Source organism: Nomascus leucogenys, chromosome 7b (genome assembly GCF_006542625.1).
Source record: "Nomascus leucogenys isolate Asia chromosome 7b, Asia_NLE_v1, whole genome shotgun sequence".
NCBI classification, from domain to species: domain Eukaryota; kingdom Metazoa; phylum Chordata; class Mammalia; order Primates; family Hylobatidae; genus Nomascus; species Nomascus leucogenys.
This window is the reverse complement of record NC_044387.1, coordinates 58,831,301-58,844,424: the sequence shown is the minus strand read 5'-3', so window position 1 is coordinate 58,844,424 and position 13,124 is coordinate 58,831,301. Positions and strand designations below refer to the sequence as shown.

The 13,124-nt window shown below is 44.4% G+C and overlaps 1 protein-coding gene across 14 annotated transcripts in view; it reads right to left on the bottom strand.

Moving 5' to 3' along the window:
- Positions 1-13,124, bottom strand: part of SFI1 (SFI1 centrin binding protein) — a 127,235-nt gene that overhangs the window by 17,323 nt on the left and 96,788 nt on the right. For all 14 annotated transcript variants that reach the window (XR_004031016.1, XM_030816134.1, XM_030816139.1 and 11 more), the window contains 3 exons: positions 12,631-12,728; positions 11,500-11,566; positions 6,004-6,134 (listed from right to left, as the gene is read on the bottom strand). Coding sequence is in view for 13 of the 14 variants with exons in the window: in XM_030816134.1 (XP_030671994.1) it covers positions 6,004-6,134; positions 11,500-11,566; positions 12,631-12,728 (296 nt within the window). In the remaining variant the exon portion in view is untranslated. The remainder of the gene's footprint in view (positions 1-6,003; positions 6,135-11,499; positions 11,567-12,630; positions 12,729-13,124) is intronic.

Sequence of the window (13,124 nt, the reverse complement as noted above, 5' to 3'; positions counted from 1 at the left end):
CACTCCAGCCTGGGCAACAGAGACCCCGTCTCTGAAAAAAATAAAAGAGGTGAATAAGCTTAGATGAGGGAAAAAGCAACACAAAGAGAAAGGGAAGGAAAGCAGACAGCCAAAAAACCATCAACTGTTAAAAAGGCCAACATTTTCCAGGTTCTTTCTGGTATCAGCCAAGCCTTCACACCATACGAAAAAGACTCCGACCCTGAGACCTCAGGTCTTCATTAATTCTATATTGACTTAACAGCACTGATAAAGGATTGTTCGTGAGAGCCCTTTCCAGTGCATGCTGACCAATCCTTTGGGGACCTGTTGAAAAACAAGGGGCAGACCCCTAAGGCTGAGTGAGCAAGTTTGAGGGGGGTCCCAGGAAATAGTATTTTAAACAAGTGTTTCAGGTGAATTAGAAAAGTAGAAAGGTTGGGCCGGGCATAGTGACTCACGCCTGTAATCCCATCACTTTGGGAGGCCGAGGCAGGTGGATCACGAGGTCAGGAGATCGAGACCATCCTGGCCAACATGGTGAAACCCTGTCTCTACTAAAAATACAAAAATTAGCTGGGCGTGGTGGCGCGTGCCTATAGTCCCAACTACTTGGGAGGCTGAGGCAGGAGAATTGCTTAAACCTGGGAGACGGAGGTTGCAGTGAGCCGAGATTGCGCCACTGCCACTGCACTCCAGCTTGGCGACAGAGCGAGATTCCATCTCAAAAAAAAAAAAAGGCTTTTCAACAAATGGTGCTGGAAAAACCTGATAAACACATAAAAAAATAAACCTTGACTCCTACATCATACCATACACAGAAAAAAAAATTCAAGATGATTATTGACCTAAATGCAAATGCTAACACTATAAAGCTTCCAGATAAAATATAGGAAAATATCTTTTCAGATCTTAGAGTAGCAAATATTTCTTAGGGAGGACCCTAAAATCACAAACCATAAAAAAAAGGATAAATTAGGCCGGGAGCAGTGGCTCACGCCTGTAGTCCCAACACTTTGGGAGGCTGAGGCAGGCGGATCACAAGGTCAGGAGTTCGAGACCAGCCTGATCAACATGGTGAAACCCTGCCTGTACTAAAAACACAAAAATTAGCCGGGCTTGGTGGTGTGCACTTGTAATCCCAGCTACTCAGGAGGCTGAGGCATGAGAAATGCTTGCACCCGGGAGGTGGAGGCTGCAGTGAGCTGAGATTGCACCACTGCACTCCAGCCTGGGCAACAGAGCGAGACTCCATCTCAAAAAAAAAAAAAAAAAAAAGATAAATTGGACTGTATCAATCCAACAGAAATCAAACACTTCTGCTCAACCAAAAAAAAAAAAAAAAAAAAACTATTCGGCCGGGCGTGATGGCTCATGCCTGTAATCCCAGCACTCTGGGAGGCCGAAGAGGGTGGATCACCTGAGGTCAGGTGTTCAAGACCAGCCTGGCCAACATGGTGAAACCCCGTCTCTACTAAAAATACAAAAACTTAGCCAGGCGTGGTGGCAGGCACCTGTAATCCCAGCTACTCAGGAGGCTGAGGCAGAAGAATCACTTGAACCTGGGAGGCAGAGGTTGCAGTGAGTCGAGATCACGCCACTGCACTCCAGCCTGGGCGACAAGAAAAAAAAACACGAAAAACTAACCTATGATGACTGAAATCAGAACACTGGTTACCTATGCAGGGTACAGACTGACTGGAGGGGACATGAAGGAACTTTCTGGGGTGATAGAAATGTTCTATATCTTGACTGGAGTGTTAATTATATAGGTGTATAAATTATGAAAACTCAGCTGGGCACGGTGGCTCATGCCTGTAATCCCAGCATTTTGGGCGGGCGGATCACAAGGTCAGGAGATCGAGACCATACTGGCTAACATGGTGAAACCCCGTCTTCACTAAAAAAAATACAAAAAATTAGCTGGGCATGGTGGCGGGCGCCTGTAGTCCCAGCTACTCGGGAGGCTGAGGCAGGAGAATGGCGTGAACCCAGAAGGTGGAGCTTGCAGTGAGCCAAGATCACGCCACTGCATTCCAGCCTAGGCAACAGAGCGAGACTCCGTCTCAAAAAATAAAAATAAAAAAATAAGAAAACTATGAAAACTTATCAAACTTCATTTAAAAATCTATGCCTTTCACTGTATATACATTTTATCTCAATTAAAATAAAAGGCAAACTAATTTTGTCTCATTCTCAGTATCTTTCACTGGAGGGTTATAAAAATTATTTTTAGCCATAATTCATGAGATTCCATCATAAAATCTGTCTATATTCCTAAAACATTAAAAAACACCCTAAGAATATCAAAGATACATATTTATTTGGAACTTTAATTTGCTAAACTCCAAACCAATCCTCTGAACATGTACTTACTATGAGAGTCACATATTAAACCAACTCCAGGGGCCAGAGGGATAGTTCATATTTTTGTGCTAGGCCCTTGACTTGTATTTTACATGTATTTTTCCATTTCATTTTCATGATAACCATATGAGATAGAGACTATGACCACATCATCTCAATTTTACATTCGAGGAGACTGAGGCTCAGAGAGACAGACTGACTTGTCCAGGGTCACAGAGCTGGCAGGTGACAGAGCATAGGTCTGAACTCAGGCTTGTCCAGCTTCTAAGCCAGACTCTCAATCACTCTGCTCATAAACAAGGAAAACAGGAATCTGAAAAATCAAGTTTTCTGAAAATGTCCAACCAAGCCAAAACAGGTAAAAATCCAGATCAGACCTACACCGTCCTGCAAGCCTCCTGGCTATATCCTGTCTCCAAGTCGCCCTCCGCCCTTTTTCTCCAGAGTGACAGCTCTAAAACCACCCAAACTGCTCCCTAGCAAAAATCCTTTAAAGGCTCCTCTTGGCTATTTTGAAGGTACTTTTAATTTTTGGTTCTCACAGCATACAAAATACAAAAAAAGAATAGAACCAAGTACGGCTACTTGACAGTAAAAAAAGAAACGGGTACTGTGTGTGTGTGTTTTAAGTACTGAAGCCATTTTTTTTTTTTTTTTTTTTTTGAGATGGAATCTTGCTCTGTCACCCAGGCTGGAGTGAAGTGGGGTGATCTTGGCTTACTGCAACCTCCACCTCCTAGGTTCAAGCGATTCTCCTGCCTCAGCCTCCCGAGTAGTTGGGACGTGCGCCATCACGCCTGGCCAATTTTTGTATTTTTAGTAGAGATGGGGTTTTGCCATGTTGGTCAGACTGGTCTCGAACCTCTGATCTCAGGTGATCCACCTGCCTCAGCTTCCCAAAGTACTGGGATTACAGGTGTGAGCCACTGCATCCAGCCTGAAGCCATTTTTGAATGAATCTTATACCAGCCCACAATACAGGACTAGGTGAAGGCAAAGCTGCTCTGTCTGCAGAAGCCAGAAGAGACAAAAGTTGTCCTTTCATCAGCCTCTATTCCCCGTGGCCACCACCTAAAACCATCTCCCTGGACTTCGTACTAAGGAACCCAGAGTTCTGGCTAATCTCAAACTAGCATTCAAAGCCCTCCAGATGATAGATTAGATAGATAGATTAGATAGATGATAGATAGATAGATAGATAGATAGATAGATAGATAGATAGATAGATAGAGATTTATTTTGAGATGGAGTCTTGCTCTGTCATCCAAGGCTGGATTGCAGTGGCGCCATCTCAACTCACTGTAACCTCTGCCTCCTGGGTTCAAGCGATTCTTGTGCCTCAGCCTCTGGAGTAGATGGGATTACAAGCATGCACCACCACGCCCCACTAATTTTTGTATTTTTAGTAGAGACAGGGTTTCACCATGTTTGCCAGGCTGGTCTGAAACTCCTGACCTCCAATGATCCACCCACCTCGGCCTCCCAAAGTGCTGGGATTACAGGCATGAGCCACTGCACCTGGCCTGAAATCCTCCAGATTAAAGATGACTGCAACTTCTCCCAATGCATGCCCCTCCATCTCACCCCTCTGTCCTAAGATAAAGTACCCTGAACTTAAGGTAATTTCCAAAACTGTCATTTTACTAGTTCCATGCACCTGCTCAAATATCTTTCGAATATCTATCTATAGGGTCAGCCCGATCTCTTCAGTCTGGGCCTCCCCATCTTGCCCACTCCAGCCACCATCCTCACTCTCTCACTCACAGGAAGCCTCTCCCAGATACTTCTATGCTCAGCCTCCCTCGGCACTAGCTCTGAGCGCTGGAAGAACTTGTGGCTGACATGACTGGGGACACATGGGTCTATTCTCTTGAACTGGTTCTCAGTTGTTTCTTGTATGTCAGTCTTATCTCCTCACAAAAATTTCACCCTCCTACAAAGTCATCAAAAAGATCTTCCTCTTGATCAAGAAGAAAGCACCTGCACTTTGGAACTGCAGATCTGAATTTAAACCCTGGCCGTACCACTTACTGGTTGTGTTACCATTTATCATTTTGAACCTGATCTCTCAGGATCGCTGTGAAAAGGAAATTATTAATGAAGATAATGATGCCATGGGCAGAATGAGTTTATGTATTTGTTTTCTGTCTTCCATCACACAATGCCCAACACAGTGGCAGACATACAGTTAGTGATTAATAATTTCTTCATTACAGGCCAGGCATGGTGGCTCATGCCTGTAATCCCAGCACTTTGGGAGGCGGGTGGATCACGAGATCAGGAGTTCGAGACCAGCCTGGCCAACACGGTGAAACTCCGTCTCTACTAAAGATACAAAAAATTAGCCAGGTGTGGTGGCGCACACCTGTAATCCCAGTTATTTGGGAGGCTGAGGCAGGAGAATCACTTGAACCCGAGATGTGGAGTTTGCCATGAGTCAAGATTGTGCCACTGCATGCCAGCCTGGGTGAAAGGACAAGACTCCAACTCAAAAATAAATAAATAAATAAAGGAATAATTATTATTTCTTCATTATGTCCCACCCACCACATACTAAGAACCTACTGTGGGCAAGTTTGTCCCTGTGGAAACTAAAAAGATGTAACTCTGCTCCTTGAGCTTTCTAATGTTTTTTTGTTTTTTTTTTTGAGATGGAGTCTCGCTCTGTTGCCCAGGCTGGAGTGCAGTGGTGTGATCTCGGCTCACTGCCAGCTCCGCCTCCTGGGTTCACGCCATTCTCCTGCCTCAGCCTCCCGAGCATCTGGGACTACAGGTGCCCACTACCACGCCTGGCTAATTTTTTGTATTTTTAGTAGAGACATAGTTTCACCACGTTAGCTAGGATGGTCTGAATCTCCTGACCTCATGATCTGCCTACCTTGGCCTCCCAAAGTTCTGGGATTACAGGCATGAGCCACTGCGCCCGTCCTTTTTTTTTTTTTTTTTGAGACGGCATCTCGCCCCGTCACCCAGGCTGGAGTGCAATGGCACAATCTCAGCTCACTGCAACCTCTGCCTCCCAAATCCAAGCAATTCTCCTGCCTCAGCCTCCTGAGTAGCTGGAATTACAGGCATGCACCACCAGACCGGGCTAATTTTTGTATCTCTATTAGAGACAGGGTTTCACCACGTTGGCCAGGCTGGTCTTGAACTCCTGACCTTGTGATCCATCCGCCCCGGCCTCCCAAAGTGCTGGGATTACAGGCGTCAGCCACTGCGCCCAGCCCAACCTTTGTAATTTTGTTGATGACTATAATTTCAAAACTTCAAAAAGCCAGGTCTAGCAGAACAGGAACTAAGTGTTTCGGGGAAATGACACTTAAGAATGTCTGCCAAGGTGATGCAAGGTCCCACCATGCTCTGATCCAGAAAGCTAATGGGCTGCTTTAATGGAGCTCTCAGTGGCTAATAATGAAGGTTACAAACAGGCTGTTTTGAAAGCCCTTGAAATAAAGATGGACAAAAGATTTCCCAGGGGAAACACTGTCTTGTCTTTTCCTGCTAGATGAAATCAATGAGCCCACATTATTCAAAATCCAGGAGATACTAAGGCCTGGGGTCTGGGAAGCTGAAAAGCACAGCAAATGGGCTGTGTGGCTGGCAGAGTTAGATGTGAGGCACCTGCCCCAGTGCAGACAGGAGCTGCGCAGCATGTACCTGTGGAAACGTGCTGCTCTTGCATTGAGGACGTTTTCCTGGCGGCACCATCGCCAGAGTCTATTCCATGTGTGGAAGGCGGCAGGCAGGGCTCTCTGCTGGAAATGACCATCCGCTCTGGCCTGTAGCAGCTAAAGTAAAACAATGAATAACCTTTGTACTTAACTTTTTTTTTCTTTTTAACATGACCTTTCAGGGTCACACTCTTGTGGGAGGATTGCTTCCTATATAATAAAAATGAGAAAAAGATGAAAATCATTATTTATTATATTTGCCAATATGCTAGGTGAAAAATGAAATAGGATAGGTGAAAAAATTTTCACTTAATTAAACATTGGTTAAACATTTCTACACACACACACACACACACACACACACACACTCACTCACTCTCTCTTCCCCATGGCTTAGGTGTTCATACCCATTACCTGTTTCACTGTCTGTTAGCATTTGACTCAGTGATATGTATGGGGTTTTTGAACCTAAACAATTTATTAGTCCTTTGTCATGTGTTATAAATCTAAATATTTCCCTACCCCATAATATATCTTTTTTGTTTATAGTGTTTGTCATACACATTCATGTAATTATAAAAGTCTACTATTTTACTGATACATCAGTAGAAGAAAGACAATGGACATAAGAATATACCGTATATGCCTCCATGATCCAAAACTTTGGGGGAAAAAGCATATATGCATGTATAGAGGTTTTATGTTTTTTTTTTGTTTTTTTTTTTTAGAGACAGAGTCTTGCTCTGTCACCAGGCTGGAGTGCAGTGGCGCAATCTCAGCTCACTGCAACCTCTGCCTCCAGGATTCAAGTGATTCTCCTGCCTCAGTCTCCCGAGTAGCTGGGACTACAGGCATGTGCCACCACGCCCAGCTAATTTTTGTATTTTTAGTAGAGACAGGGTTTCACCATGTTGGCCAGAATAGTCTTGATCTCTTGACCTCACAATCTGCCTGCCTCAGCCTCCCAAAGTGCTGGGATTACAGGCATGAGCCACCGTGCCCGGCCCAAATGTGTAGAGGATTTAAAAACATGGCTGCAAATTATTTGATCCTCCTTCACTGAGAAGTGATCTATGTTCCCTCCCCTTGAATCTGGCTGGGATAGTGACTGCTCTGACCAACAGAGCTTGGTAAAAGTGACACTATGTGAGTTCTGAGGCTGTATAAAGAGCCATAGAGCTTCTGACTTGTTCACTGGAACACTGATTTTGAAGCCCTGATGGCTGACTACCCCAAGGCCACCATGCTGTAAGGAAGCCCAAGCCTCACAGAGAGGTCATATACAAGTTCTTTGGTTAACATTCCCAGTTGAGCCCAGTCTTTGAGTCATTCTAATCCAGGATCTAGATGTGTGTGAAGAAAACTTCTAGATGATTCTAACCTCTTGCCATTAGAATCTTTTCAGTTGAGGCTGATCTTGGAACAGAAACCAACCATTCCCATTATGTCCTGTCTCAATCTTTGATAATCCATAAAGCATAATAGAATGGTTGTTGTCTTATACCACTGAGTTTGGGGTGATTTTTTACGTAGCAATAGATAATTGGATCAGTATGCATATGTATGTGTATGTGAATAGATAGGTACATACACTCCTATCCAAACAGAGGAAGAGAGATACCAGGCTTACCCATCAAATGTCATGAATGGTTTTATTTTTTCTTCTTTATATCTTTTTATGCTTCCTAAATTTTCTATAATATCTACACATTGCTTTTCTATTTTTTATTATGGGCATTTTCAAATGTAAACAAAAGTAGAAGCCGACAGTATAATGAATACCCATGACCCTATCACCCAGCTTCAACAGTTAGCAAACATTCGCCATTCTGCAGAGAGCCATCCTTTGGTATTTGTGGGGGACTGGTTCCAGGGCCCCTCTCAGATACCAAAATCCATGGATACTCAAGTATCTTATACAAAATGGTATAGCAGGGCCTGCCTTCCTTGCTTCCTTGCTTGCTTCCTTCCTTCCTTCCTTCCTTCCTCCCTCCCTCTCTCTTTCTTTCTTTTGTTGAGACCGTCTCCCTCTGTTGCCCAGGCTGGAGTGCAGCGGCATAATCTCGGCTCACTGCAACCTCCCTGCCTCAGGCTCCCGTGATTCTCCTGCCTCCGCCTGCCGAGTACCTGGGATTGCAGGCGCACACCACTACGCCTGGCTGGTTTTTGTGTTTTTGGTGGAGACGGGGTTTCGCCATGTTGGCCAGGCTGGTCTCCAATTCCTGACCTCGAGTGATCTGCCCGCCTCGGCCTCCCGAAGTGCTGGGATTACAGACGGAGTCTCGCTCACTCAATGCTCAATGTTGCCCAGGCTGGAGTGCAGTGGCGTGATCTCGGCTCGCTGCAACCTCCGCCTCCCAGCCGCCTGCCTTGGCCTCCCAAAGTGCTAAGATTACAGCCTCTGCCCAGCCGCCCCGTCTGGGAAGTGAGGAGCGCCTCTGCCCGGCCGCCCTGTCTGGGAAGTGAGGAGCGCCTCTGCCTGGCCGCTATGCAACCTTCCAAGTGTGAAGTGACAGCCTTCGTTGTAGAATGAATGAAGACACTGGCACTGATTATATAACACCTTGGCAGCTATCTCAAGTCGTTGATGGTGGAAGTATTGGAATTATAGAAGAAAGCAAACACACAAATTTGACTAAAGGCAATTTTGTGACTTCTTTCTATTGGCCCTGGCAAACCAAGGTTATTCTGGATGGAAATAGCCTTGAAAAGGTGATATATATATGAACGTATCTGATTTTTTTTCCCTGTATAATTCTTACTTTGTGCATTTGATATTCAGTTGTGTTTGTAATCACGGAAAAATAAAAGCATATATTAAAAAAAAATGGTATAGCAGGCCGGGTGCAGTGGCTCATGCCTGTAATCCCAGCACTTTGGGAGGCTGAGGCAGGCAGAGCTCAGGAGTTTGAGACCAGCCTGGGTAACATGGTGGCACCCCACCTCTACCAAAAAAAACAAAACAAAAACAAAAACAAAAAAAAACACAAAAATTAGCTGGGCGTGGTGGCTTGCACCTGTAGTCCCAGCTACTTGGGAGGCTGAGGCAGGAGAATCGCTTGAGCCTGGGGAGAGTGAGGCTGCAGTGAGCCAAGATCATGCCACTGTACTCCAGCCTGGGTGACAAAGTGAGACCTGTCTCAAAAACAAAACAAAACAAAACAAAAAACAAATAAATTGGCATCTGCATATAACCTATGAAATCCTCCTGTATACATCTCCAGATTACTTATAATACCCAGTACAATGTCAATGCTATGTAAATAGTTGTTATGCTATATTGTTTATATATTGTTTAGGGACTAATGACAAGAAAAAAAGGTCTGTATATGTTCAGTACAGACACAACTGTTCTTTTTTTCTCTGAATATTTTTTATCCATGGTTGGTTGAATCCATGGATGTGGAACCCACAGATACAGAGGGCTGACTGTATGTTACTTTTTAAAAAGGAAGAAACCCATAAAAAATAATATTTTTATCTTGTCTAAGAATAGAAAGATCTGATGTGCTCCTGGGATACCTATACCAAGAGGTGATATTCAGATTGTTAGCTAAAGGTTTAGGAATGACTAAGCAGTGCTCTTCCTATTTTTCAGACCTGCTATACCTTTGAAAGCAGGCCATGCTAGATCAGTGTGAGAGATGAAAACACTGACCCCGGACTGTCCGCCAGTGTTGGGCCCGTGTCAAGGGGAGTGCTCGTTTTCCAGGAAGGAAATAAAAGAGACCCTCTGCTCTCCACCTTGAATAAATACAACCTTTCAACTCTGACACTCACGGTCTTTTTCTGAAAGGCTTTCCTACATTCCGGTAAACTTGTATTACATGAACTTAAGATAACAAGTGGCAATGTCTTTTCAAAGCCAGTAACATAATCCAAAGGCATGTCAAAGAATGCAGTGACTCTAGCATTTCCTAAGTGTGGGAGGCAAGAGTGACGCAGAAAGAGGCCATGCCTTGTAGCATCCAAGCTCTATCAACTGAGATCATCCTTGGAAAAAAACTCTGGAGAAATCAACAGCAGTTCATTTGTTGGTCTGTACATTAATTCATGCAAATATTAGCACATATCCCATGCCAAGCACTGTGGGCTAAGGAGGCAAAAGGGACAGGCTGTACTCTAAAGGACTTCACAGCCTGTGGGGAAAGAGAAGCCAGTGAACAACTACAAGATGAATGTTCTGATAAAGCTATGCCTCCAGGGTAGGGGTGGAGGTGGACTGGCCTGGGGGAGGAGGTGACATCTGAGCTGGAAGGGAGTGTGAAATCGAGAACTGGAAGTACAAAGAGAAGCAGGAGGGCACAGAGGACCTTCAGGGAACCACTGGCAGCGTAACCGGTCAGAGTGCAGTTGTGAACGAACAGAGTGGTAACAGGAAAGGGGAGAGAAACAGACAGGGACAAGCTCCCAAAGGAGTTTGTAGGCCTTGCTAAAAATTTGGATTCTATCCCCGAACTATAGGGAACTAGCTAACAGGTGAATCTTTAGATGGGCAGAGGCACTCCTCACTTCCCCGACAGGGCAGCCAGGCAGAGGCGCTCCTCACTTCCCAGACCAGGCGGCCGGGCAGAGGCGCTCCTCACTTTCCAGACAGGGCGGCCGGGTAGAGGCGCTCCTCACTTCCCAGACGGGGCGGCCGGGCACATACTCCAGCAGAAGATGGAGGTACGGGTAGGGTGGGCAGCACGAAAATAACTGGGAGGAGTTTGGTTTGTGTCTTCCTCTGTTTCGCTGCCAGAGATGATCAAAAAGGGGGCACTTCTCACAATGGCAGACACCATCAACTGAACCCTTTCCCACTGAGTGTAAACACGGCCTTGAAATCCTTCTCACTTCAACATTCCAGACAAGTACGCCCAATTGGTAGAACGGGCTTGTAAGGTCACACTTATTTGTCACCCTGGTGCTAAAGTATGAGCCCTGGGAGAGCAGGAATTTTATTGACTTTGTATCACAGTTGTACCCTCAGTGCTTAGTGCAGTATCTGAGGCACAGCAGTTGCTCAATAAGTATTTCTTAAATGGAACTGAATCTATCTTTCTCAATCTGCCTTTACTTATTTGTGGTCCTGACCTCACATCCTCCACCCCTGGGAGACATGTGTCTCACACTGTTTAGCACTGGGATGCAGAACTTATGCTCTACACCTCTCCCTGTACCTCGTGCAGGTCCCACTGGGTGAAGGGCTGGCTAACTCAGAGACTAAATGAATTTGAGTAAAGATGTGAATGGCTGATAAGAGCTCAGTACTTGCAGAGAGAACCTGTATTTTCATAGCAGATAAGAAATGGGAGTTATGCAGACTTTCTGATATCAGAGGTGGGAACTGGAAGAAATGACTTTGAGCTTTTTCAGCATCCTCTCTTCCAAAGCAGAACGACAAGACTTCTTGGCATAGGTCTTTTCCAAGAATTTTTCCAAAGCAAATGGGTCCAAGAATGTAAGCAAGTAGAGCTATCTGCTAAAAAGTACTCCATACCTGCTTGTACCGCCTCTTCTGAGTATACTGTAGCCACAATTTGATACACTTGCACAGCAGTGCTATCCTGAAACAAAAGGAAGAACACCTTCAGGTTTCAGGTTTTTAAAACTTTAAGGCAGGTAAATTGGGGTACAGTTACTTCCTGTGAGTTAAAGGCACCCCATGGGCTTACTAGTTTCATTCTAGGAGAGACGGCAATAAGAACCCGATATCTAATACAAAATGTGTCAACCTCTGATTGTGGACTGTGGATTGCCTGAAATGTTGACAACTTTCTTGTAAAACCTAATTAGACCACCAAAAGCACAGTAGCTCTGGAATTTAGGAAATATGTGTGAAATCCCCTAGATATCCTGAACTTTCTGGTTTCATGGCCAAACTTTGGGGGTCCGCGACATGTTGCCTCTCACACTGTTTTATAAACCAGGGTTTGGAATAATATGCCTTGATAACTCTAAATGAGTCAGTTAATTATTGGGATTCTCACTAACTCATTAAAAAATGCTTCAAAATTGGACCTAAACTATGCAAATTAAGTTGATTATACTGTGGGGAGAGGAAAAAAGAGGAGGGCAAAGAAAGGAAGGACATACTGAACATTTCTGGCAGCAAGAAAGTTTATACATAGTGTTTCCCTCTGAGGAGTAAGATCTTTTATTTTTCCCTTTATACTTTGCACCCTATACATTCTGAGTTTTCCTCACAGAAATGTAGTGTTTTTATTTATTTATTTTAACTGAATGACTAGCTCTAAAATATTGAGGACATTCCCTGCACACTTTAAGACTGAGTCACAAATGTCCCTGACCCTTCTCTTTAACACTAGCAATGCATGAATTCTAACTTGTGAACATATTGATGCCTATAGGACAAAGGCAGTGAGCAACCAGGCCCATACTTCAAGACTATGGTGGCCAAGAACCAATGCAAATATGCTCATTCTGTCTCCCATCTGATCAGCCAAAAACCCAAATTCAGGAACAAATGGTTTACAGCAGGACCTCCGCCCCCACAGGCCTTTCTGAATCTGCCACACTAACGCACAGAAGGGCAAGCGATTACTCCTGGAAAACAGTAAGTCAGGGGCACAAAGTCCCTGAGAGCCAGGGATGAAGCTAGAGTCCCTACCTGTAGTGGTCCCAGGCAGCGTGCAGTAAGGGGAGCTGCTCTCTTTCCTTTTTCTGCTCAATCTGAGACCGCCAGAGGTTCCAGAACCTGTGCAGCAGCTAAAGCAAGGTAGGAAGAAGATGGAAATTTACTGAGATGAAAGGTAAAACAGTGAATCCTTACTCCAGCCAACATATAGTGGGCATACAAATTAATGAGGGCTGAACTATAGAGCTATTCTGGGCCAACATAAAAGGCAAAAAGATGGTTCTTCCAGTCTATGGAAATCTAGATGAAGAGGCTATTCCTAATCTCACAGAATACAACGACATTTTAGAAAGCCATTTTAGAAATTAAAACTGATTTTATTGCATATTCCCACCTATGAAGTAGGCTTGGATAAATGTTTAAGTTCAATCTAAACAAGCCCTTAGATCTAACGATTATAGGAACCATGTAGACTAAAGGAAAATTAAATGATATAAACGATATCAAAAGGAAACAACCAGGTAAAT